The 27,979-nt window shown below is 42.3% G+C and overlaps 1 protein-coding gene and 1 pseudogene across 6 annotated transcripts in view; one reads left to right on the forward strand and one right to left on the reverse strand.

The window, feature by feature from the left end:
* The window catches only part of ST7 (suppression of tumorigenicity 7), a 287,041-nt gene extending 259,473 nt beyond the window's left edge, over positions 1–27,568 (reverse strand). For 4 of the 6 annotated variants that reach the window (XM_033192251.1, XM_033192249.1, XM_033192250.1 and 1 more), the window contains exon 1: positions 26,346–27,568. In XM_033192251.1, the coding sequence (XP_033048142.1) occupies positions 26,346–26,496 (151 nt within the window). In that variant the 5' untranslated portion in view covers positions 26,497–27,568. The remainder of the gene's footprint in view (positions 1–26,345) is intronic. The other 2 variants (XM_033192264.1, XM_033192262.1) reach the window with 1 other exon arrangement.
* On the forward strand, positions 6,379–7,191 carry LOC117072295 (annotated as a pseudogene).
* Positions 27,569–27,979: the final 411 nt, after the last annotated feature.

Consider the following 27,979-nt stretch of genomic DNA (forward strand, 5'->3'; position numbering starts at 1 on the left):
AGAGCTGTGCCCAAGAATGGTCATGGCTCCCTTCTGCAGCTTGCTCCAGGGTACTGTGCTATCCTTTGTTACCAATGAAACATTCTTTATTATTATCCTGCCAATACCTTTGTAAATAGCCTTTTATTAATTATCTTCAGTTGCCAATTTGAATGCATGATTTGGGCCAGGCCAAGTGGCTCACGCCTGTAATCTTAGCACTTTGGGAGGCCAAGGCAGGCGGATCACCTGAGCTCAGGAGTTTGAGACCAGCCTAGGCAACATAGCAAAACTCTGTCTCTACTAAAAATATAAAAATTAGTCGGACCTGGTGGTGTACGCCTTTAGTCTCAGCTACTCAGAGGCCGAGGCACGAGAATCGCTTGAACCTGGGAGCTGTAAGTTTGCAGTGAGCCAAGATCATGCCACTGCACTCCAGCCTGGGCAACAGAATCAGACTGTCGATCGATCGATGGATCGATCAACAGATAGACAGACAGACAGCTAGATAGATAGATAGATAGATAGACAGATAGAATGTATGATCTGTTTCCTGCTAGGACCATCATTTGAATACAGTGCCCTATCTTTGTCAGTCATAATAATCTCCATAATATATATTGAAGCATTTAATTTTTCCCACTATCCCTAAACAAAGTTCTAGTCAACAGCATTTTCTAGAATGTAATTGGTTCATACTATCTTTGATCTCTGTTGTCCATCAAGATGCTGGATTCTAAGATGTCAGAAGTGGGATACATCCTCACCAAATCCTGTGGAAGCTGGTGACTCCTGGGAAAAGGAAATCGGGGGACATCAGAAAACTTTACACCTGCAGGTCAGGAAGCAACTTCTTTCTTATCTGGTAAGAGAGACATTGTTCCACCTACACTGGCCTGGCCTTCCTCAACTATGGTTCTTCTCTGAAAATGTCACATAAGTCTCCATGTTTTACCAAAGGATATGAGGCTGGCCCATGGAATGATTCAGCTAAGCTCAGCTGAGCAGATGAGAGTGAGAATGGTAAAAGCTCTGCTGACCAGCCACAGGAGAAAGAACTGAGGAGAGAAGTGAGAAATGAGAGGTAGAAGCCAAAGGAGGGCTCTGGAAATGTTACTGGGGTTATTAATTGTATCTCCTTTAAGAAATAACAGTATAGAAAGAAATTCCTTTTCAACTTTTATTGTTTTTGCAGGTATGGCCTGTGCTTCTTTTTTTTTTTTTTTTTTTTTGAGACGGAGTCTCGCTCTGTCGCCCAGGCTGGAGTGCAGTGGCCGGATCTCAGCTCACTGCAAGCTCCGCCTCCCGGGTTTATGCCATTCTCTCGCCTCAGCCTCCCGAGTAGCTGGGACTACAGGCGCCCGCCACCTCGCCCGGCTAATTTTTTTGTATTTTTTTAGTAGAGACGGGGTTTCACCATGTTAGCCAGGATGGTCTCGATCTCCTGACCTCGTGATCCACCCGTCTCGGCCTCCCAAAGTGCTGGGATTACAGGCTTGAGCCACCGCACCCGGCCGGCCTGTGCTTCTTTAAAAATACCACCACTCAGCCAGGCGCGGTGGTTCACGCCTGTAATCCCAACACTTTGGGAGGCCAAGGCCGGACAAATCATGAGGTCAAGAGATCGAGACAATCCTGGCCACCATGATGAAATCCTGTCTCTACTAAAAATACAAAAAAATTAGCTGTGCATGGTGGCACGTGCCTGGAGTCCCAGCTACTTGGGAGGCTGAGGCAGGAGAATCGCTTTAACCTGAGAGGTAGAGGTTACAATGAGCTGAGATGGTGCCATTGCACTCCAGCCTGGCAAAAGAGCGAGACTTTGTCTCAAAATAAACAAATATATTTTAAAAATAGGCCAGGTGCGGTGGCTCACACCTGTAATCCCAGCACTTTGGGAGGCCGAGGCAGGCAGATCCTGAGGTCAGGAGATCGAGACCATCCTGGCTAACACAGTGAAACCCCATCTCTACTAAAAATACAAAAAATTTGCCGGGTGTGTGATGGGCCCCCGTAATTCCAGCTGCTCAGGAGGCTGAGGTGGGAGAATGGCATGAACCCAGGAGGCAGAGCTTGCAGTGAGCTGAGATTGAGCCACTGCACTCCAGTCTGGGCAACAGAGCGAGACTCCATCTCAAAAAAATAAAAATAAAAAAATACTACCACTCTTGGACTGATCTGTCTGATCCCAGCACAAATGAGATTATAGTTACAAGGCAGAAGCTCTATGGGTGCCTTTCTTCCTTCCCACCCCTCTCTCACCTGAATGCAGCTCTCCAGCAAGACCTGCCTCCACATCAGAGGAGTCCCAATAAACAGGAAGCATTCTTCCCAGAGAAACGTACCAGAAATCCACTTATTGAAACCCACAACATCTGCATTTTTGCAGTACAGTCACACTTTTGCAAGAGTAGTTTGCAATATAATGCCTACACCTTACTTACTTAGTGGGGTCAATAAAATTAGATCACTACATGGAAATAAAATTACGAATGCATCACGTACACAGAATCAGAACATTAGAACAGGGCTCTTGGAGAACACAGTCTAGACATTTTAATGGTCCTCAGAATATCTGACATTACATAAGCAAAGGAAAAACAAATTAGTTGGTAGCCAAAGCGAGTAATTAATTATAACTATCATAATCTCAGATTCCAAATTTTTATTTTCATCACAAAAACCTCCTTATTCTAACGAACTTTAGAGTGGAGGCTAAAACTAATCTTTTAAAATGAATAGATAGTATTTTAAAAGACCTATATAATTGGAAACAAAAATTAAAATAACAACGTCATTTAACACTCAAACTAGCACGAATGTGAAGTTGGGTAACATCAAGACTAGTGAAGATGAGAAACAGGAGTTTGCATCTATTACTGGTGAGGTATATAATGGTACAACCATGTGGTAAACTGAATCATTATTCATAATTCTTCACACCCTCCCTGTATTAGAATTCTAATCCACATCGTTGCCACATAACTTTGCAGTACCATTCACTAGAATAAACAGAATATATTGCCCTACCTCATGGATGTTAGGCTTGTGACAAGCTAAAGTCCATGAAATGTTAGCAAAAACGACAGTGAGTCAGTTCTATGCATGGCCCACATGAGGTTTCACATATTTCCACTTGGCTTCTTTTACTTCTGCCACTTTCCATGAGAACAACATGCCCTAGGTAGCTGTTAGTCCAAGAGAATGAGAGACCTGGAGTAGACCTGAACTCAACCTCAATCTGACCTGCAGACTGGAGCCCAGAGCCTGAAGTCCAGAATCCTGCCCAGCTAATTTTTGTTGCAACCTACTCACAGGTTGACAGGGAAAAATAAATCCTTACTATATTAAGCCACTGAGTTTTGAACTTGGGGTCTTTTGGGGTTTGTTGCTGTTGTTGTTGTTGTTATTGTTGGAGAGAGAGTCTTGCTCTGTCACCCATGCTGGAATGCAGCTGTGTGATCTCAGCTCACTGCAACCTCCGCCTCCTGGGTTCAGGCGATTCTCTCCCTCTGCCTCCCAAGCAGCTGAGATTGCAGGCTCCCACCACCACGCCCAGCTAAATTTTTTTGTATGTTTTAGTAGAGAAGGGGTTTCACCATGTTGGCCACGCTGGTCTCAAGCTCCTGACCTCAGGTGATCTGCCCACCTCGGCCTCCCAAAGTGCTGGGATTACAGGCGTGAGCCGCCGTGCCCGGCCTTCTTTCTTTTAATGTAGCATCACTACAGCAATCTCTGACTGAGACAACCATTCTGTAAAGGAATCTGGCAACACCCAATAAAGTTGAAGATGCTCATATGGTCCAACAAAGGGCACTTCCAAGTTTGTGTCCTAAAGCAGTGGTTCTCAGACCAATCAGATCTAATATTTCCTTTTAAAGGAAATTATTTGAAACACTCTTTTTCTATTCTATAACAAACATAATAGATAACCTACCTAACACACATAAATTAAAAAAAAAAAAAAAAAAAGAAGGCTGGGCATGGTGGCTCATGCCTGTAATCCCAGCACTTTAGAAGGCCAAGGCGGGCAAATCACTTGAGGTCAGGAGTTCAAGACCAACCTGGCCAACATGATGAAACCCTGTCTCTACTAAAAATACAAAAATTAGCCAGGTGTGGAGCCAGGCACCTGTAATCCCAGCTACTCGGGAGGAAGGAGAATCACTTGAACCCGGGAGGTGGAGGCTGCAGTGAGCCAAGATCATGCCACTGCACTCCAACCTGGGAGACAAAGTAAGACTCCATCTTAAAAAAAAAAAAATTGTTTTCAAAAAACCCCCATAATATCTGATATGGTTTGACTGTGTCCCCATCCAAATCTCATCTTTTATTATAGCTCCCATAATCCTCACGTGTCATGGGAGGGACTTGGTGGGAGGTAATTGAATCATGGGGGTGGGTTTTTCCCGTGCTATTGTGGTAATGAGTAAGTTTCACGAGATCTGATGGTTTTACAAAGGGGCAGTTCCCCTGCACACCTTCTCTTGCCTGCCACCATGTAAGACATGACTTTGCTCCTCCGCTTTCTGCCATGACTATGAAGCCTCCTCAGCCATGTGGAACTGTGAGTGCATGAAACCTCTTTTTCTTTATAAATTACCCAGTCTCGGGTATTTCTTCATAGCAGTATGAAAATGGACTAATGCAACAGCCTAACTAAAATATGAAAAAAATACATAAAATATTACTTATAATCAGGGCAGAATGGAGATGAGGCAAGCAAGGTGTTTAGCGTGCAAAATTTAAGGAGGCAAAGTAGGGAAAGTGCTCAACCTGCACTTGCAGGACACTTGCATCTGTATCTCCTCAAATTTTGCACCTAAGCAACCTCACTTGCCTCACCTTAGTCCTGGTCCTATTTAGAATAATATAATTATATTAAAAATGCAAAATTTTTCATGACTTTGGTAGAGGATTTAATGAAGCAAATAGACATTTGCACCCCTATATACACTGTCATCATGAATGCAAAACCTACAAATGCAGGATGATACAAGTGTGTTATTTTATTCAGAACTTGGTAAAAGTTCTGAACCAAGTAAACTCTTCCCTCAATGTGCATGGTAGTTTCAATTAAAAAAAAAAAAAAGCATACACTAAAACCATGCCAAAAATACTTTGGTTGTACATGCAAAATGGAGGTTCTAGAGTCAGATCATCATACAAAGAATTTTTAAGTACAAGAAGACCTGAGGGGGATATTTAAAAATCATATGGGAGAAAGGCAGACACACACATCACAGGTCATCACACATCCTTTGTCCTCACCCTCTCTCAATGTCAGTAAGGCTCTCCCAATCAATAATTGAAAATATCCCTCCTGCTGGCATTTCCTGAAGAAAAAATAAATACGTAAAAATTTAAAAAATAAAATGTCCCCCACAAATTTCCAGACTTTCCCTAGTTGATCCATTACTATTGATAACACTGTCCCTTGATAAATCAAATACATGTGTAAAGAGGTCCATGTAGAGTTAATTTATCTACTTATGGTAAAAGTGATATGCCATGGTATACTCATGCAATGAAATACTATATAACACCTAAATTAACTATATCTACAACATGGGAAGAGCTCATAAACATAATGTTTGATAATAGAAACAAGCTGCAGAAGGGTATGGGCAGTCGTCCACCATGTACATTTTTAAAACTCACAAAATAACTATATATTGTTGATGAATACATTAAATACACGGGAACAATACCAACTTCAGGACAATGGTTACCAACAAAGAAAAAATGAGGGGAAAGGGATGTAGGAGTAGCTTTACCTGTCGGGTAATAGTTTATTTTTAAAAGCAGAGAGGCGAGGAGCAGTGCTCACACCTGTAATCCCAGCACTTTGGGAGGCCAAGGGAGTAGCATCGCTTGAGCCCAGGAGTTTGAGATCAGCCTGGGCAACATGGGGAGATCCCAGCTCTACAAAAAATTAAAAAGTAGTCTGACATGGTGGCACACACCTGTGGTCCCAGCTACTCGGGAGGTTGAGATGGAAGGATTGCTTGAGCCTGGGAGGTCAAGGCTACAATAAGCCATGATTGTGCCACTGCACTCCAGCCTGGGTGATAGTGCAAGAACTTGTCTCAATTAATCAGTCAATCAATAAAGAAAGAGAGAGAGAGGTGGGACGAGAAATAAACAAGATGAGCCTAGAACATCTTGTAGTGCTAGAAAGTAAGGAAATCCTCAAAAGAAAAACCCACTATCATGGGAGCATGTCAAAGAAACACAGAAGCCAACCAGCAGAGCTCTCAATGAGCCAAAACTGGAAAAATCTGACCAATGAAATAAAGCAGTATTGGATTATAACCTGTATAAAATAAATATCCATGAGTCCATACTGATATAAACAAATGAATGAATAAGTGAATAAATAAATGGGGGAGGGAGAGGAGGCTGCAACACCAAGCAGAGGAGGCAGGAACCAGAGCGTGAGCAGTAGCTGAGTGGGCACCATGGCTGGGATCACCACTATTGAGGCAGTTAAGGGCAATATCCAGGTTCTGCAGCAGCAGGCAGATGATGCAGAGGAACGAGCCGAGCGCCTCCAGTGAGAAGTTGAGGGGGAAAGGCGGGCTGGAACAGGCTGAGGCTGAGGTGGCCTCCTTGAACTGCAGGATCCAGCTCGTTGATGAGAAGCTGGACCATGCTCAGGAGCACCTGGCCACTGCCCTGCAGAAGCTGGAAGAAGCGGAAAAAGCTGCTGATAAGAGTGAGAGAGGTATGAAGGTTATTGAAAACCGGCCTTAAAAAATGAAGAAAAGATGGAACTCCAGGAAATCCAACTTAAAGAAGCTAAGCACATTGCAAAAGAGGCAGATAGGAAGTATAAAAAGGTGGCTCATAAGTTGGTGATCATTGAAAGACACTTGAAACACACAGAGGAACAAGCTGAGCTGGCAGAGTCCCGCTGCCGAGAGATGGATGAGCATATCAGACGGAGGGACCAGAATCTGAAGTGTCTGAGTGCTGCTGAAGAAACGTACTCTCAAAAAGAAGACAAGTATGAGAAAGAGATCAAGATTCTTACTGATAAACTCAAGGAGGCAGAGACCTGTGCTGGGTTTGCTGAGAGATCGGTAGCCAAGCTGGAAGAGACAATTGATGACTTGGAAGATAAACTGAAATGCACCAAAGAAGAGCACCTCTGTACACAAAAGATGCTGGACCAGACTCTGCTTGACTGAATGAGATGTAGAATGCCCCAGTCCCACCCTGCTGCTGCTCCTCCCTCTGACGCTGACTCTTTCTGAGGCCAGCCTGCCTGAAGCTGACCTTTAACTGAGGGCTGATCTTTAACTGCAAGGCTGCCCCTTTGGCCTCCTGCTCCTCCCCTGTGTCTTTTTTGCCAAACTGTCTCTACCGATTCCGGAGATTCCAGCTGGGCTAGAGGCTGAGCACCTTTGGAAACAACATTTGAGGGAATGTGAGCACAATGCATAATGTCTTTAAAAAGCATGTGGTGATGTACACATTTTGTAATTACTGTTTTTGTTGTTTTGTAGCAACCATTTTTAAACATTACAAATAATTCCACAGCCCTGAAGCAGCAACCTCAGCCCTCTCTCACTTTTGGAAGGTGACTTTTCAGCTTACTGCATATTGCACTCTCCATAGAGGAGAGGAAAAGGTATAGGCCTGCCTTACTGAGAGCCAAACAGAGCCCAGGGAAAGACTCCACTAGGGGAAACCTCATCGCTCTGTACAAAGTACCAGCTAAACCAGAAAGGTGATTCCAGAAGGAGTTAGTCAAATGACAACAACAACAACAACAAAAAAGTGTGCTTGCTGTTCAAGTTCTCACTTTAAGATACCTTTGGACAATATTACTTCTTTTTTCTTTTTTTCATTAGAAGTGACCAAATTAAGATGGTAAGACCTCTGAGACCAAATTTTTGTCCCATCTCTACCCCTCCCAACTGCTTACAGAATAGATCACGTGACCCTTACGTTGCGGTGACCACTTAATTGCTTTCCTGCCTCCTTGAAAGAAAGATTGTTTTTGCCACTGATGTAGCCATGTGAAGCTCATCTCATTACCCTTCTCTGGGTTTGAAGCTGCTGTCTCTAGAAGTGCTGTCTCATTGTGCTTTGTATCAGTCAGTGCTGGAGAAATCTTGAACAGCTTATGTACAAAACTTTAAATTTTATATTATTTTGAAACTTTGCTTCTTTGGGTTTGTGGCACCCTGGCCATCCCATCTGGCTGTGACAGCCTCTACAGTCCGTGGGCTGGCAGTTTAGTGATCTTTTAAAGCTTGTTTCCCCATTTCCTGGTAAGGTTTCTAGGTGGTCTGTTAGATGTACGTCCTGCTGCTTACTGGCTTAAAATGTACTCTCCTTTGATGTGGTCTCTTTGGGTCCAACTGGGAGAAATAGAAATGAATAGTGCAACTGTTTTGATACTGAATATTGACAAATGTCTTTTTGAAATAAAGAACTAGTCCCTCCAAAAAATAAAAAATAAATAGATGGGAAAGAAGAGACAAATCTCCCATGCAGAAGAATTCAAAATAATTGATATAGAACACTACCTTTGAGGTGGGTGAAAGAGTGAATACACAAATAGGTAATGACCAGACCGTATATAAAAATAGAACTCTGACTCACAACCTGCAACAACCAGTCCAGAAAGCCAAACCACAATGCTATGGACTGAATATTTGTGTCACCCCAAAATTCATACATTGAAGCCTAATCCCCAATGTGATGGCACCTGGAGGTGGGGTTTTGGGGAGGTAATTAGGTCATGATGATGGAGTGCTCTATAAATGAGATTAGTTCCCTTATAAGAAGACACACGAGAAAGCTTGCTTCCTCTCTCTGCTCTCTTCCATGTGAGGACACAAGGAGAAGGCCATCTGCAAACCAGGAAGCAAGACCTCCAGACACAGGATCTTCCAGCCCCTTAATCTTGCACTTCCCAGCCTCCAGAACTGTAAGTAATGAATGTTTGTTGTTGAAGCCACCGAACCCTATGGTTTGTCAGAGGAGCCTAAACTGACTAAGCACAAAACTTATATAACAATTAGCCCAACAGTCAGGACTTGACAAGTAACTAACAGCTTCCCTAATTTCTGTACCAACTTTTAAGTTAAGACTTGCTGGAGAAAGCAAAATATATACCACTAATCAATAATACAGGATGTCCCACCCTTTCCATGTCAGCAGTCTCCAAACAGGGCCTATCTGGAACTTTCCCTTTCTTCTACAATATACCTTTCCTTTTTTTATTGTTTTCTGTTTTGTTTTGTTTTTTGAGATGAAGTTTTGCTCTTGTTGCCCAGGCTGGAGTGCAATGGCATGATCTCAGCTCACCGCAACCTCCACCTTCCAGGTTCAAATGATTCTCCTGCCTCAGCCTCCCAGATAGCTAGGATTACAGATATGCACCACATACCCGGCTAATTTTGTGTTTTTAGTAGACACATGTTGGTCATGGCTGGTCTCGAATTCCTGACCTCAGGTGATCCGCCCGCCTCAACCTCCCAAAGTGCTGGGATTATAGGCGTGAGCCACCACGCCCAGCCGCTTTGCCTTTTTTCTACAATAAAGCTTTCCTACTCCTCTAACTGCCAAACACAAGTGATGATGGCTGACTCCTTTGTTATGGGAGGCTTTGAATAGATAGCCTTTACTTGTTCTCATTTAGATGGTCCTCATTTATTTCCATAAGAGGAAATAAAGCTTCATTTCTTAAGTGTGGCCTGTGCAAAGCGAACTCCTTCCCAAGAGCATAGTATGAGGAAGTAAAGGGTAACTTTACAGTGAAGAAACCTGATCAGCACTATCTCTGCCAGGGGATCAAGGTCAATATCAACAGTGACAAGTCAAGTTGAACTATGTCGTGACAAAAATGGCACTTGCTTGACCTCTGTGGTCTTCCTCCCAAAAACTCATAATCCCAGAAAATCATTAGAAGAATATCAAACAAATCTCAATTAAGCAATAGTCTAAAAAGTTATTGACCGGTACTCCTCAAAACTGTTAAGATTATCAAAAACAAGGAAAGGCTGAGAAACTGCCACATCCAAAAGGATTGTAGAGAGATACGATACTCCTCAAAATTGTAAAGGTTATCAAAAACAAGGAAAGTCTGAAAAACTGCCGCATCTAAAAGGTTCTAAAAAATAGTTTATTTGAAAAAGAGAGAGAAAGCAGTATGAGCAGTTGTGGCAAAATGTTAACAAACATTAAATATGGATGATGGGTCACCCCACTATTACTCTTTCTCATATTATTCCCTGTCCCTTTTTATACAGGTAAAATATATCAGAATTTCAATTATTTTTAATCCTTCAAAATGAACTCCAATTTAACCCCAACAGATTCTAGCTTTTCTCTTTTTCACCCTCCCATCTGTCACACTGGCAGTTTTCTGAAGGGACCAAGCAGATGCCCATTCTCACATTCTCCAAGCAGCCTGGGAATTCCTACAATTATTCCAGTAACTACCACTATGATTTGAAAGCTTTCTCTCATCCCCTTGTTTTGGTATTTACTTCTCCTTTGTGCTCTACACATTTTACTTTGGATTAGAGTTAGTTTTGTGCCTGTTTTTCTTTCCCTGAGTGCTCAATATCTCAAGATACTGAAGACAGGCACCATGTCTTGGTCATCATTCCATTCCTCTACCCCCGCACTAAGCACTGTGACTTGCTAATAGTATGACTCAATGAATTTATTATTTGATTGTAAGAGAAAAGAGGTTCAACATAAAGTCCTTTTCTAAGCCAGGCATGCTGGTGCACACCTGTAGTCTAACTACTCAGAAGGCTGAGGCAGAAGGATTGCTCGAGCCCAGGAGTTCGAGTCCAGCACAGGCAACATAGTAAGACCCTGTCTCAAGAAGAAGCAAAAAGAAGAAGGAGGAAGGAGGAGGAAGGGAAGGGAAGGGAAGGGGAGGGGAGGGGAGGGGAGGGGAGGGGAGGAGGAAGGGAAGGGAAGGGAAGGGAAGGGAAGGGAAGGGGAGGGGAGGGGAGGGGAGGGGAGGGGAGGAGGAAGGGAAGGGAAGGGAAGGGAGGGAAGGGAAGGGGAGGGGAGGGGAGGGGAGGGGAGGGGAGGGGAGGGGAGGAAGGAAGAGGGGAGGGGAGAATTTGTAAAACAAAACAAAAAAGTGAATATTAGAAAAAAAAATTTAAGTCCTTTTCTGTAGTGCAACATAACAGTAAGAACAAAATCTGAGAAATGATGAATGAAATTTGGCTTTGAAATTACCAATGAGGTTTAAGAAGTTCCAGAAAAATTATGAAAGCAGGTAACAGAATACAAAGAGTTAAGGAGTAAAGTTAAGAAACAGATAATATAAGCTTATTCGCTTACACCAGGAGTGGAGCTCCTCATGCTGCTATCATATTTCACCCCAAAACTGAATGGAAACAGAAAACATACAGAGGACATACATGTCACTAAGAAAACGAAGAACAGATGCATTTAAAAAGAACTATCAGTCTAGAAACTGACTTAAGAGAAAAAGCTGATTGAGTGAGACACCAAGAATCACCAAACAAAGTCGATATTATAGTAGGAGCCACAACAGTAACTACAACTAAATATCTAAAATGTATTGAGCACTAGAAAGTGCCGGCACTGGTTAAGGCTTTTTTCATAGTATCTCATTTAATCCTCCCAAGAGTCCTATGAGGTACTCACCATTATTATGCTCAGTTATAAACAAAGTAACTAGTTTTAAGATCACAGAACTGATAAATGACTGCTGACCTTTTTGGTAGAATGTGGTAAGGGCGTCATCATTTCTTATTGCAGGTCAGTAATTCAAGAATGGAAAGGCTGGACACAATGAGCAGAAAGGTCCACTGGGACTGGACCCGACAGAGCTGTAGACCTGCCTCTGGGACGCTGACTTGCACAGGCTGCCTGACCAAATTCACTCCTTAATGTCCACAACAATAGGAACTGGTAAGACAGGGAGAGGGGACAGTGGTCCTAAGCACCAGGAACCAGAAGTGAGAGTAGTGCAACTGGAGCACTCACAGGCAGAAGTGGTCATTAATGGCCACCACTGCGGGTATGTGAGCCCTAGTGAACTATGCAGAGGAATGGGGTCTTCCAGAACAGGCTCAGAATTACTACCTATTCATACCAATATATCCTTTGTCCTACACATCCAGGAGAACATTGCTTGAGAAACCCAGGTTTATATGAGTTACTTTGTAATTAGCCGGGGGGGGGGGGGGGGATAGGAATAATAGAAACCCACAAATAGCAAAGTGAATCATTTGATATTTTGTGTAACATACATCAAGGGGTTGATTTCCTAACCTCCATTTTATTTCTGAAAGTAACAAGTGATACATTAATTTTTTATAGATTTGCAAATTTTACATCCTATTTTGGATAATTTGCTACATTCTGTGGTAAGTAAACTAGGACAGAGAATCACAGGCATACAACATTGTGCTGCAAGAAGCAATAGTTACTTGTTCTCCAGTGCCTCTAAGAAGGGTGAAAGCAATGTTCCAGGACTAGAAGGGAGCTGCTTGCAATTAAATGCAAGGTGAAAATAATGTCATTTCACAAACACAGCTGGGCTTCCTGCCTAGGAGGGTATGCTCTGCTTAAACTACTTAAAATCTCCAGTAAGTAAATTGATTTGAAAGGACTGACATTGCCTGTCTAGCTGCCACGTTTTAATCTTCCGGGTGAGTAGTCAACACTAAAAAGAGATTTCCATGAAGCCAAGGATCAATAGCATTCACTTATGAACACCATGTTTTTAATGAAATGCAACATATATTATGGGCTGGGCGCAGTGGCTCACGCCTGTAATCCCAGCACTTTGGGAGGACAAGGTAGACAGATCACCTGAGGTCAGGAGTTCAAGATCAGCCTGGCCAACATAGTGAAACCTCGTCTCTACTAAAAAGACAAAAATTAGCCGGGTGTGATGGTGGGTGCCCGTAATCCCAACTATTCAGGAGGCTGAGGCCTGAGAATCACTTCAACCTGGGAGGCAAAGGTTGCAGTGAGCCAAGATCATGCCACTGCACTGCAGCCCTGGCGACAGAGTAAGACTCCTATCTTTAAAAAAAAAAAAAAAGCCAACATATATTATGGAAATAAATGACTGCAATAAATAAGTGTAATCCACTAAAAAAGATACTGTCTTAATGTCTACATATTTTTGTATTTTTTGTTTTTGCAGGTGTTACAAACAGAAGAAAACATGTTAAAATGGACCTTATATTTTATTTCTAGGTCATGTTTATTTCTAGAAAGTGAGCTGGGTATGAACAAATGGCTAGGTGGGCATGAACCAATGAACCACGTTCAAGACATGATAGGGGAAAATCTCTTGCTTGTGACACTACACAACTACATTTCCCGAGCTAGATCCAACCTGCTCATCACTACACTTATAAATATCATTTAAGTTTTCTCTTTGGACTGAACAATGATAAATCTTTATTTTATCTTAGCAGCTGACGATATTTCATGCAAACGTTGAATTTAGGTCCTCTTTAGCCCCAACAGTAACATACTGTTTGTCTTATCTTTTCCAAATATCTTATTACTTTTCTTCATCACATTTATTCTCATGGGTAAAACTGAAAACATTCATTCAAGAATCATAGTTCCTTTAACAGTCCTTTAAAAGCTACCAGAATTGTTACATTATTTTCTATAGATAAGCAATGAAAAAAAACAGTGTACAAAACATTTATAGGAATGCTTTTTTTTTTTTTTTTTTTTTTTTTGAGGCAGAGTCTCGCTCTGTCGCCCAGACTGGAGTGCAGTGGCGCAATCTCGGCTCACTGCAAGCTCCGCCTCCCGGGTTCACGCCATTCTCCTGCCTCAGCCTCCCGAGTAGCTGGGACTACAGGCGCCCGCCACCTCGCCCGGCTAGTTTTTTGTATTTTTAGTAGAGACGGGGTTTCACCATGTTAGCCAGGATGGTCTCGATCTCCTGACCTCGTGATCCGCCCGTCTCGGCCTCCCAAAGTGCTGGGATTACAGGCTTGAGCCACCGCGCCCGGCCAGGAATGCTTTTAAAAAAATTTTTTATTATACTTTAAATTCTGGGATACATGTGCAGAAAGTGCAGGTTTGTTACACAGGCATACATGTGTCCTGGTGGTTTGCTGCACCCATCAATATGTCATCTAGGTTTTAAGCCTCACATGCATTAGGTATTTGTCCTAACGCTCTCCCTCCCCTTGCCCCCAATCCCCTGACAGGCTCCAGTGTGTGATGTTCCCCTCCCTGTGTCCATGGAATACTTTTATAGCCTAAACTAAGTCTGCATATCTTTGCTCTAACTTAATTGATGTTATATTGCCATCACTTCTGTGCTTTCCCTCCAAAAACAGAATTTGTTTATTCAAATAATGTAAAAGAAAGAAAAAGTTTCTCTTAGGATAATAACTTTAATTGATTAGATTTGCTATAAGATTTTTAAGATTCCATTTCAGAGTTTTAGTGAATGATAATGCATATACAGTTTCCAGTTTGGGGAAAGAACGATTGGACAGCAAATTTCTAATATTTCAGAATTGTAGTTTAGCCTCTCATGCTTCATCTCTCAAATGTAAGGGTACAATTTAAAATACTTTCTTAAAAAGTCTTATGAGAACAGTCAAATATTATATTTCTGCAACATAAATAAGCTAAGACAAAAATTCCTCTCTAAACGATGCCAACTCTGAGCCTGAACTGAGAAAAGTATAATTTGTTTTATTTTGCTTTAAATAAAAGATATGAATGATAGAGGATAGGAATTCTACACAAACAACATAATACACACGCTCCCCAACCCAAGACCCAGGGAAAAGTGCAAACTAGATCACACTAGTTCTTATTATGTAGCACTCTACAAATCTAAACACATGTCACAGAAAGAGAATCAATTGAGTGGAGCAGGTGTAATAAATTGCAAAACACCACAAGAGTATTATTTTATTAGCACTATTAGGAATGTTCAATAAACAGGGTCTATCAAATAAATGAAAAGACCCAATTTGTAGGGAAGTAAATTTCATTCTCATTCCCAAGACAGAGTCCAGAAACTGGAAAAGCTTAACAGAGAGAAGAACTGTTAGCATTCTACTATTACCTATCACTAATAAAATAATACTTCAGAATGGTATTAACAACAGACCAAAACAAGACAAAACTCTAAATCTAGGTCACACAATAACTCCAGATATGAGCTACTTACGTGTCAAAACTACTTCCTTTTTTAAGACAATTTTATACCTCAGAGTGTTTCTACTGTTTGTGGTTTTTAAATGTTAATTTTTTAAAATAATAAAACAAATAGTCCTTCCTCACTGACCTGAGAGATTCCTTTAAGGTCCTTTTACGCTCTACAACCTTGCTTAAAATTTCTGAAAGACTGATATTTAAACACAATCTTTTATTAGATGTGGAGGTCAACTTAAGAACCAAAGTCCCAGCACTTTAGGAGGCCGAGGCGGGCAGATCATGAGGTCAGGAGTTTGAGACCAGCCTGGCCAATATGGTGAAACCCCGTCTCTACTAAAAATACAAAAATTAGCCAGGTGTGGTGGCGCACACCTGTAGTCCCAGCTACTTAGGAGGCTGAGGCAGAAAAATCGCTTGAACCCGGGAGGCGGAGGTTACAGTGAGCCAAGATCGCACCACTGCACTCCAGGTTGGGAGACAGAGTGAGACTCCGTCTCAAAAAAAAAAAAAAAAAACAGAACCAAAGTTAGGGTTCTCCACTGAGTATAAGTGTAACTAGTACACTTTCAGTTTGCTAAAATTCAGAAGGAAAAAAAATACTTTCTCAGATAAATGTTGCCTTACTTTGTTGAGAAATTTGGTAACTGCAATTAAACGGTGACACCACAGCCACAGCAACATAAGATACTGCTACAGCTAACTAACTGGGCCTGTCAGTTCCTTATTTTAGCACAGTAGGTAGTACAGGAATGCCTGCTACTTTTAAATGATGGGTAATAGTAACACATCAGCAACTGTCTTGCTCCACTGTAACAAGAAAAATGAGTTTCATTACAAGTTCTCTCTTCTGGAAAATACAAAGCCCTTTATAGATATATTTACAACAACATCTCAAATACAATAGTGATGTTGAGAGATATTATTCCACATTTACAACAAACACTCAGTAGTGTGGTTTCAAACAACCCAATAACCCATTATCTTGCTTGGTGCAGTTTTAGAAAGAATATTCAAGGATAAAAAAGATTATATTATATAGTTTAACCTGTCATTTCACTGTGAGAGCCAAGCCTATAGAATATAGAATATAGCCTTCTGAGGAAAAAACCTACTACAATGCCTTGGATTTAAATAGTATTTTACAGTCTACAAAGCACTTTCTTATTCATTTTACAATCTCATATGAAGATTGCATTCTAGTAAAGGGACCAAGTCTATCATCAAGCTGGAAGGCAAAACTCAGTAACTATCTCAACCACACAAATATTCATAGAACGCCCAGGCTTCCAAATAGGAAGAGAGGAAGCCAATTATCCCTGTTTGCAGACGACGTGATCCTATATCTACAAAACCCTAGAGTCACCTAATTAAAGAGCTTCTGCACAGTAAAAGAAACTATCATTGGAATGAACAGGCAAACTACAGAATGGGAGAAAATTTTTGCAATCTACCCATTTGACAAAGTCTAATATCCAGAATCTACAAGGAACTTAAACAAATTTACAAGAAAAAAATCAAACAGCCCCATTAAAAAGTAGGCAAAGGGCCGGGCGCAGTGGCTCAAGCCTGTAGTCCCAGCACTTTGGGAGGCCGAGACGGGCGGATCACGAGGTCAGGAGATCGAGACCATCCTGGCTAACACAGTGAAACCCCGTCTCTACTAAAAAATACAAAAAACTAGCCGGGCGAGGTAGCGGGCGCCTGTAGTCCCAGCTACTCAGGAAGGCTGAGGCAGGAGAATGGCGTAAACCTGGGAGGCGGAGCTTGCAGTGAGCTGAGATCCGGCCACTGCACTCCAGCCTGGGCGACAGAGCGAGACTTCGTCTCAAAAAAAAAAAAAAAAGTAGGCAAAGGATATGAAGAGACACTTCTCAAAAGAAGACATTTATGTGGCCAATGAACATAGAAAAATGCTCACCATCACTGATCACTACAGAAATGCAAATCAAAACCACAATGAGATACCATCTCACGCCAGTCAGAATGGTGATTATTAAAAAGTCAGGAAACCACAGATGCTGATGAGGCTGTGGAGAAATAGGAATGCCTTTGCACTGTTGGTGGGATGTAAATTAGTTCAACCTTTGTGGAAGACACTGTGGCAATTCCTCAAGGATCTAGAACCAGAAATAATACCATTTAACCCAGCAATCCCATTATTACTAGGTGTATACCCAAATAATATAAGTCATTCTACTATAAAGACACACTTACATGTATGTTTATTGCAGCACTATTTACAATAGCGAAGACATGGAACCAACTCAAATGTCCATCAATGATAGACTGGATAAAGAAAATGTGGTACACATACACCATGGAATACTATGCAGCCATAAAAAAAGGAATGAGATCATCTCCTTTGCAGGGACATGGATGAAGCTGTAAGCCACCATCCTCAGCAAACTAACACAGGAACAGAAAACCAAACACTGCATGTTCTCACTCATAAGTGGGAGTTGAACAATGAGAACACATGAACACAGGTAGAGGAACAACACACACCAGGAGCAGTCAGGGGGTGGGGGGTGAGGGGAGGGAGAGCATCAGGACAAACAGCTAATGCATGCAGGGGTTAAAGCCTAGATGACAGGTTGACAGGTGCAGCAAACCACCATGACACACGTACACCTACGTAACAAACCTACACATTCTACACTTGCATCCCAGAACTTAAAGTAAAATTAAAAAGAAAGAAAGAAAATTCCATAGTCTCAGCCCAAAAGCTCCTTAAGCTAATAAACAACTTTAGCAAAGTCTCAGGATATAAAATCAATGTGCAAAAATCACTAACATTCCTACACATCAACAACAGTCAGACCAAGAGCCAATCAAGAATGCAAACATATTCACAATTGCCCCCCCGCCGCCACATACATACACAAAAACGTAGGAATACAGCTAACCATGGAGGTGAAAGATCACTACATGAAGAACTACAAAACACTGCTCAAAGAGATCAGAGATGACACAAGCAAATGGAAAAACATTCCATGCTCATGGATAGGAAGAGTCAATATCATTAAAATGCCCATACTGTCCAAAGCAATTTACAGATTCAATGATATTCCTATTAAACTACCATTGACATTCATCACAGAACTAGAAAAAACTGTTTCAAAATTCATATGGAACCAAAAAAGAGCCCAAACCGTCAAGACAATCCTAAGCAAAAGAACAAAGCTGGAGGCATCATGCTACTTGCTACTCATCTTCAAACTATTCTACAGGGCTACAGTAACCAGAACAGCATGATACTGGTACAAAACCAGACACATAGACCAATGGAATAGAATAAAGAACCCAGAAATAATGCTGCACACCTACAACTATCTGATCTTTGACAAATCTGACAAAACAAGCAATGGGAGAAGGATTGCCTATTCAATAAATGGTGCTGGGATATACAACTAGCCATATGCAAAAGATTGAACGTGGACCCCTTCTTTACACCATATACAAGTTAACTCAAGATGGATTAGAGACTTAAGTGTAAAACCAAAAACTATAAAAACCCTGAAAGACAACCTATACAATACCATTCAGGACATAGGAACGGGTAAGGATTTCATTACGAAGACACCAAAAGCAACTGCAATAAAAGCAAAAATTGACAAATAAAATCTAAATTAAAGAGCCTCTGCGCAGCAACAGAAACTATCAACAGAGTGAACAGAAAACCTACAGAACGGAGACAATTTTTGGAAACTACGCATCTGACAAAGGTCTAATATCCAGCATCAATAAGGAACTTAAACAAATGTACAAGTACCTCCTATTATCTGTATGAATGGAGTTCAGGGTTCTACCAATGTGGAAAAAAATTGTCTGTGAGCAATGATATAGTAGTACAAGAAAGACTTGGTTGGGAAATTTTTCAGAATAATATCGGCAGGCAAAATGAAACTTAACAGACAGAATTGTAACTCAAAGTGATTAGAAATACTTCAGCACAACTTTATGTGTTTGCAGTGGCTCACGCCTACAATTCCAGTACTTTGGGAGGCCGAGGGGGCAGATCACCAGAGGCCAGAAGTTTGAGACCAGTCTGGATAAGATGGTGAACCCTGTCTCTACAAAAAATACAAAAATTAGCTGGGCATGATGGCATGCACCTGTAATCCCAGTTACTTGGGAGGGTGAGACATTAGAATCACCTGAACCCGGGAGGTGGCGGTTGCAGTCAGCTGAGATCTCATCCCTGCACTCCAGCCTGGGTGACACAGCGAGATTCTGTCTTAAAAAAAAAAAAAAAGAATCCCAGCATATTTGGAGGGTGGTGATGTAGAAAAAGAGAGGTGGAAGTTCAGATTTGAGGGGTAAGAGTCATAGCATCAGACTTTGTAAATGAAGGTAATATACTTAGATTGTATTTTCAGTGCAATGGAAGCCACTGCAGAAAGTCATATGAAATCTGGACTTGTATTCACTAAGAATTAAGAGTCCAAACTGTAAAAAACATGTATACTCATTAAGTCCATGTATTTTCTTTTTTTTTTTTTTTTTTTTTTTTTTTTTTTTTTTTTTTTTTGAGGCGGAGTCTCGCTCTGTCGCCGGGACTGGAGTGCAGTGGCCAGATCTCAGCTCACTGCAAGCTCCGCCTCCCGGGTTTACGCCATTCTCCTGCCTCAGCCTCCCCAGTAGCTGGGACTACAGGCGCCCGCCATCTCGCCCGGCTAGTTTTTGTATTTTTAGTAGAGACGGGGTTTCACCGTGTTAGCCAGGATGGTCTCGATCTCCTGACCTTGTGATCCGCCCGTCTCGGCCTCCCAAAGTGCTGGGATTACAGGCTTGAGCCACCGCGCCCGGCCAAGTCCGTGTATTTTCTTGATAATATGCTTTGCACTCGATTAATTCATCATAAGACACAGAATCCCAGAGCTAGAAGGAAACTTAATGAATGTAAAACCATTATTTTACATATACAAAAACTCAAGGCCAGAGAAACATGCATCATTCGGATTGCTTTATTAATGGCTGAGAAAAATATCTCCAAAAATAATTAAGGGCAACTAAGATGTCTGGGATACATTCTAAACTCAAAGCTGACATTAATCAAAAAATTGCCCTTTTATATTCATAAACTGAACCACCATGCTTTAGATGCATATGACCCATCATAGAACACAGAAGATTTTGTAACAGTCTCTGACCACAATCTAAAGCTACAAACTTAGATGGGGCATATACTCAGCAATGCATTTGATCAATTGTACTGTTCCAATCCCAGCTCACTAAATACACCATAACTTGGATATTCATTCATCCAGTGAATAAGGATCTACTCTGTACAAGGAATTACACTGGAAGATGAGAACTATAGAATCTAGAAGAAGTGATAATACACACACAAAAAAGATGCATATATACACAAACACTGACCCACATATATTACACACATATACCATAATTCATGTAAGGTAAAGTAACTGCAGATATGGCATAAACAGCAAAATATCTAGAATTAGAACTGAAGCTTTAAGATGTGACTGAATTGTTGGAATTCGTTGTTAAAACTTGAACAGATAAAGAGTTGTTTCTTTTGATGAGCAAAGAAAGTGTGTTGAGATGGAATCTACTCCCGGTGAAGATGCTGTGAACATTGCTGAAATGACAACAAAGGATTTAGAATATTACATAAACTTCGTTGATGAAGCAGTGGCAGGGTGGCAAAATTGACTCCAATTCTGAAAGAAGTTCTATCGTGGGTAAAATGCTATCAAACGGCATCACATGATACAAAGAAATCTGTCTCTGGAAAGGAAAGCCAATCCATGCGGCAAACTTGATGGCTGTCTTATTTGAAGAAACTGCCACAGCTACCCCAACCTTTAGCAACCACCACCCTGATCAGTCAGCAGCCATAAACATCAAGACTCTCTACCAGCAAAAAGATTATGACTTCCTGAGGCTCAGATAGCACTTTTTTTTTTTTTAAGCAAGAAAGTATTTTTAAATTAAGATATAAACATTGGTCTTTTAGATATAATGCTACTGCACTCTTAATAGAATACAATATAGTGTAACTATAACTTTTATATGCACTAGGAAACCAAAAATTTCATGGGACTCACTTTATTGCGGTGGCCTGGAACCAAACTCGCAGTGTCTCCAAAGTAAGCCTGTCTTTTCTGCAGCTGAAAGGATCAGAAGGCAGCATGCCAGCTGGTCCTTGACGGACTGGTGGGATTTACAGATAGGGAAGAACATTTTAGACAACAGGCACAACAGGGGCAAAAGACCTATGTAAACTGCAACCAGACCTTCTAGAAGGAAAATCCAATTTTATGTAAGTTTTAATTAAATTAAAATCTAAATGTTAAGTAAATTTAGAGCAAACATTCTCAACATGAGAGTTCAAGAACATAGGGGACCCTGTCTCTACAAAAAAAAAAAATTAGCCATGCATTGTGGTGTGCACCTGTAGTCTCAGCTACTAAGAGTGAGGTGGCAGGCTGAGACAGGATTGCTTGACCCTGGAAGTTGAGGCTGCAGTGAGCTGTGATTGCACCACTGCACTCCAGCCTGGGTGACAGAGTGAAACCTTGTCTCAAACATAAGTAAATAAATAACTTTAAGCCTAGGTCAGGCTATTACATTTGGTTTCCAAAAAGAATGAAAACGGATTTCAAAGAGATTTGAAAACTTGCTTTTCAGCAAATAGAAAAAGAATTGGAAAATCACTTATGATGCTTTTTGCAAAAATGGCAAAGTTGTCCATTTTAGGAAAAGGTGTTTAAATTCAGCAGCAAAAACCTTTATAACATAAGGTAGATGAGAAAGTGCCATCAACATCACTGTTTAAAGTAAGTTATGGTGCTATTTTTTAAGACTCACCTATTTTAATAATATCCTGCATGACCGCTCCAATCTACAATTAATTTTCTGCCCTTTGGAAAAGTATTGCTTTATGATATTAATTCACTTGAAAACTGACAAGTAATATTATTTGGGGTCTTTTAAAAACCTTGTTAAAAGTTCATTCTATTTTCAGTAAATCATAAAACTATTTTAATACTCTTGTATCCAAATCAAGAGCAGAGCCTCAAAAATCAGTTATCAGCAGCTGGGCATGGTGGCACACACCTGTAATACTAGCTATCAGGGAGGCTGAGGTGGGAGGATCCCTTAAGCCCAGGAGTTCAAGCCCAACCTAGGTAACATACTAAGACTCTCTTAAAAAACAAACAAACAAAAAAAAAAACTATTATCAAAGCTAACCATTATGTACTATTCTTATTATGTTCATTTCTCTCCTTTCTTTTTTAAATTTCATTTTCATTACAAGATGTGGTTGCCTATGTGAATGTTTCTCTGTATGGTCTAAGAGAATACTGTGGAATTCTTTGAACTATATCCCTACCCTAAATGGCACTGGCTCAATGCAACCAAGATCACACAAGCCAAGCTGGTGGGAGTAGGGAAGTAGTATACCTCAAAAATAGCATTCAAACCATTTTTACTTGGAAAACTACACGATATAAGAGCCAGAAACAGTATGTTCATCAAAGTCCTTTTCTTTTATTATTTTAAATTAAATTCCACATGATTCACAGTTCTCTGAATCTGACCTGCACTTTCACAGCTTTGTGCCTTTGTTTGGGAGGTCCACCTCCGAGTCCTCAATCATGGAATTCTCCTCATCCTCTCACGCTCAATTCAAGGGAAGCTCTCACAGTCTTGCCCAGCCCCATCTTGCATATGCCAAGTTGTATTCTTGTTGCAAACTTTATTTACCCTGGGTGTTACAAACTCGTTCATCTTTCTTATAGCACCTGTTATAGTACATTAGGAGGAATCTAAATAAAAAAAAAAAATAGAGTTAAGCTCATTTACCATAAAATATGATCAAATGAGGATTAAAATTATCACAGATGGTCAAGATACTGAGAAGATACTGAGTAGATATCCAAGGACGACTCCAGAATACTTTTACCAGATTCCTTACCCCTACAAGTGCACAGTTGGGCCTTTGGAAGCCCTGGCTCCTGGCTGCCTGATTGTGATGGTGTCTTCGGCTTCCTTGAGGAGGGAGGGAGGCCTGCACCATCTGCAACTCCCTAAAAGCAGCTCCGGATTCAGTAACCTCTCCAGGAACACACTTGCCTTCATCACCGGAAGAGTAAGCACCACAGGGCTGAAGAACAGCCAAATTAGTCCCATTAGAACTCTTTTAGACCTCCCTGCAAGGACAAGTTAGACCAGGCTAGCTCCTGCCTCCCCTCTCAGGGGTGCTGGCTAATGACTTCTTTCTCCCTAGGCCTTCCTTGCCAATAACTTCAGTACAGAAACTTTTTCCCAAAGGGGAGGGGAATTGGCAAGGAAAGGAGGGAATTAAGTTGACAACAACCTTTTGGCAGTTTTCCTACTATAACTTCTCACTGTTACTTAAAAGGGAAGAAAACAGGCCTCTAATGTCTGCAATTGTCTTCTGAAAAACCTAAACTGTTCTGGGGTGGTTTGTTGCTGTAATTTCATGTCTCAAAATTAATGCCAAAGTCCTCCTCCCACCCCAGATCCTGTTACATTCTCATAAAAACAGCAAAGAGGTGAGTGCTCCCTGTGTGCTTCCCCTTTTATCTTCCTTTATGACTGAAATGAGCATGAAACCAAACTGAAAAGTCCAGCATCACCAGGTCTTCTATCATGTATCCAGCAAGGTACAGCCTGGATGGCACGTTCATCTTCATATTTTCTCTATCTCTTAGAACTGTCCCTACACAAATTAACAAACACATCTCTGAGAAATGCTAGATTTAAATTGCTAGGAGAAGACCTAACAATGCCCTTCCTTAACAAGTACACATTTTCCCAGTAGGTATTTTGCTTCTTGCCTGATCTGCACAGAGCACCGGATGTGACACTTACACATATATACATGCATAATTATTTAACCCAACTGATGAAAATGTGATATACAAATGCATATTATGAAATAAAATTTTAAGTGTGTAATAAGGAGAAACACTAATATTTTTAAAACTGGTGTGTTTGAAACTTAATCCGAAGTGCAAAAGTGTTGAAAAGTGGGACCTGTGAGTGGTAACAAGGTCATGAGGGCTCTGCCTTCAAGAATGAATTAATTTTGTTATTGAAGGAGTAGGTTTGTTATAAAAGTGAAATTGGGCCCCCTCTTGTTTTCTCATGTTCTCTTGCCCTTTCACCTTCCACCAAGGGATGACAGCAAGAAGGACCTCCCCGGATGCCAGTCCCTTGATCTCAGACTTCCCTGACTCCTGAACTACAAGAAATAAAATCTATTCTTTAAAAATTACCCAATCTAGGCCGGGCGCGGTGGCTCAAGCCTGTAATCCCAGCACTTTGGGAGGCCGAGACGGGCGGATCACGAGGTCAGGAGATCGAGACCATCCTGGCGAACACGGTGAAACCCCGTCTCTACTAAAAAAATACAAAAAATTAGCCGGCGAGATGGCGGCGCCTGTAGTCCCAGCTACTCGGGAGGCTGAGGCGAGAGAATGGCGTAAACTCGGGAGGCGGAGCTTGCAGTGAGCTGAGATCCGGCCACTGCACTCCAGCCTGGGCGACAGAGCGAGACTCCGTCTCAACAAAAAAAAAAAAAAAAAAAAAAAAATTACCCAATCTGTGGTATTGTTACAGCGGCACAAAACAGACTGAGACTGTTACCAACAAATACATAATTCCTTTACAACATATATTCAAACAACTTCTTAAAGGTATAGAACTTTGGGACCAGACGGTATCCTGGAGAAATATTTGTCTAAAGCAAAGAAGACAATATTGTGACAAGCAGCCATCCAAAAAGATGAAAAGCCAGAAAGCCATGGTCCTTCCGATGACAGATTCCAAAGGGCTGAGCAGCACCTATTCAAATAGTGAGACAATTCTAGAGTGCTGAATCCTATCCGCCTCCCAGGGACACTATCCCGAGGGATATTACAAAACAAATGTAAATACGAACATGAGTTCAAGTTAGTAATCAAAATACTTAAGTTAGTATCCGAAAGGTACAAGTTTCCTAACAAAATGAGTACATTATCTCAAGCGTTTTAAAAAGCGTTTCAATGCAGCTAAACACCTGAGGAAAATGCGTTTCCAGACCGGCACTCCCAGAGTATGGAGTTTAACAACGGAAAATATATATGTGTACATATGTATCTACATTCAGGACTGTAAGAATTTCCCAGTATTGTGAAATCGAAATTTAAAACAAAAACAAAAACACTCTACCTTGAAATTTCCAGATTTCAAGGATTGTAACCCTTAGCTCAAAATATACTTTGTGTTTCGGAACTCTCTGTAGTGTTAGGGCTCGTGTGCTTTCTTTGCGGGTGTTTTTTTTAACGACTCAGTGGGCTGGCTCCAAGTTTGTTAAGATCCTGTTCTAATTACCTCCTGCATTTACCACCGACCAAGGATGGGAGGCACGCGGCACTTGCTTAGCCTATGTAGCTTTACAGGGAAAGGAGACGAGCAAAGATCACTGAAAACTGCAACAGAAACCCTCAGAAATTCCAGCTTTCCCCTCTTCCCTCCGGTCCCTTCGACAATCCATTTGGTGACCTGACACGTCATCCATACACTGCCAAGAGTGCCTTCAGGAACCCCCCTCCCCACTACCCAACCAGAGAGAGCCCCACGCCCGGCGAGGCGCAACTCCGGGCCACGGAGGGCGCCGCCCGGACAGCCCGGCTGGGTCGGGGGGCTTCGCCGCCGAGCACCCAACGGCAGCCGCCCTCGGGCCTCCGCGGCCGGCCGGGAGGGCGCCTCCCCGACTACACTTCGGTCGCTCGGCACCCACAGCCGGGAGGGCGTGAGGAAGGACTCGGTCTAACTCCGGGGAACCCTCGGAGTTCCGGCGCAGACACCCGAGGGGGTATCCCGGGAACTCCCTCGCCCGCTACATCCGTCCTTCTTCGTCTCCCAACCACCAGCGACGCAGCAGGGCGGCTGCCAGCCGGGCCCGCCTTGCGGTCTGTGCGCGTCGCAGCGCTTCCTCCGCGGGGCCGTAAAGGCCGCCAGCCGCCCGGCCCCGCCGCCTAAGCCGCCGCGTCGCTGGCGGGTGGCCGCGGGAGTCCGGTGCGCGGGCCCTGGCGCGTCCCCGAGCGCGCGCCCAGCCGACCGCGCGCCCAGCCGACCGCGGCCCCGCGCGAGTTACACTAACTTTCCGGGGCGGGGGAGGGGCGGGCGCCGCGGGCCCGGCTCCCCGGCCTTACCTGTGCTCAAATTGTCGTTGATTTTCAAAGGCACCCGCAGGATGTAGACCAGGAATAGCACGATGAAGAACCACACGGTCCACAGATACGTCCAAGACCAAACTATGCAGGACTTGAGCTGCTCCAGAAAGCCCGTGGCCGCTTCAGCCATGTTTCAGCGCTGCTCTCTGCTGCCGCGGCTCTCGGTGTCTGCCGGGATGATTCACCGGCCCGGAGGCGCAGCTCGCGCCGCCGCCGCCGCCGCCGCCGCGGCCCGGGCGCCCCCGGAGCCCGCCCGCCGCCGGGGACGCGGGAGCGGCGGGAAATTGCGCGGACCGCGGGCGCGTCGGCTTTTCCTTCTCCAGCCTTATTGCTAACAAGTGGCTTTCGTGGAGCGATCACGTGGCCCCTGCCCCCTCGCGTTCTGGGTCCATTTATATTTATTATGCTAATATTTAGAAAGACAAGGCCAAGTGGCGCGTCGAAGGAAACTCCTCAGGCAGTTACAACCCGCATAAGTTGAACGTTTATCACACGCCAGGCACTGCTCCACGCTCCGTACAATCTCATTTAACCCCTGCAACAATCCCCACTACGATCCTCTTTCTATAGGTAGGGAAACTGAGGCTCGCAGCAGCTGCGTAGTTTACCTTAAGGTGGAACCAAAATTCAATTGTAGTGGTGTATTCTGGGGCCCGAGGTCTTAAACCCTACACTCTGCTCCCTTATCAGGATTCAGGCTCAGGGAATGAATAAACCCGGGACAGCTAGGAGAAGGGAGGAGGTGCGCTCCTGTCGCCGGCTAGCAGGCCTGAAGATAAATCACTCTATTCAGCAAGATTTGGGTGGCAGATGCTATTTACCTTTGTTCTGTCTCTTTGAAGCAGCGCAGCGATTTTCCAGAGATATCTTGACAAGATGAATGTTTATCCTCTAGGTTTTTTGGTGATCAGAGGTCAAACTATTCTCAGCCTGTTTTTAACATAAACAGTTCTCTGGGGTAATTTTGACTGTGAAACGGCTACCTTTAACAAAAAGTCCATTTTAAAGATGTTTTTGTTTTGTTTTGTCTGTGCTGAAAAAAATGTTTATTTTATTATAAAATGTTTTCTCAGCTGAAATTTTCAAGTCTGTTTCTGTCCATAAGTGATTTGACTTTCTATGTATTCGATGGTAACGAGGCAATTGCAGGTTTTCCAGTCTACAGCTATTTTTAAAATTCTGAGCACAAAGAATATTTTATTATAAATTGTTTTTGCTTGCTTGTATAATAGTTTCCTCCATAATTAAATAAGCTCCTTTAACTTTTCACATATAGGGCCTATTATGGCATACATAATGGATGGAATTACTCTTAAATTTTTACTAATTCCAGCCTCTCTCTGCTACTGTTTCTTCCTCACATTTTATCTACTACGGTGAGATCCAGGCCAGGATAAGTGAAATTGGCACACATAGACTTTCTTTGTAGTAATTTATGGCAGCACATGACCAAATGATTTTTGTGTCTAACACTGATACATGGAATCTCAGTAAAATAAAACGATATTGTCACCAGTAGAGGATCGTGACTGCAAGTTGTCCAGGTTCTCGGCGTTTTGAACAAAGAATTGAACAAAATCCCAGCGAAGCAACAAAAGAACGAAAGCAGGGAT

Source organism: Trachypithecus francoisi, unplaced genomic scaffold (assembly GCF_009764315.1).
Source record: "Trachypithecus francoisi isolate TF-2019V2 unplaced genomic scaffold, Tfra_2.0 Lachesis_group4, whole genome shotgun sequence".
Classification (NCBI taxonomy): domain Eukaryota; kingdom Metazoa; phylum Chordata; class Mammalia; order Primates; family Cercopithecidae; genus Trachypithecus; species Trachypithecus francoisi.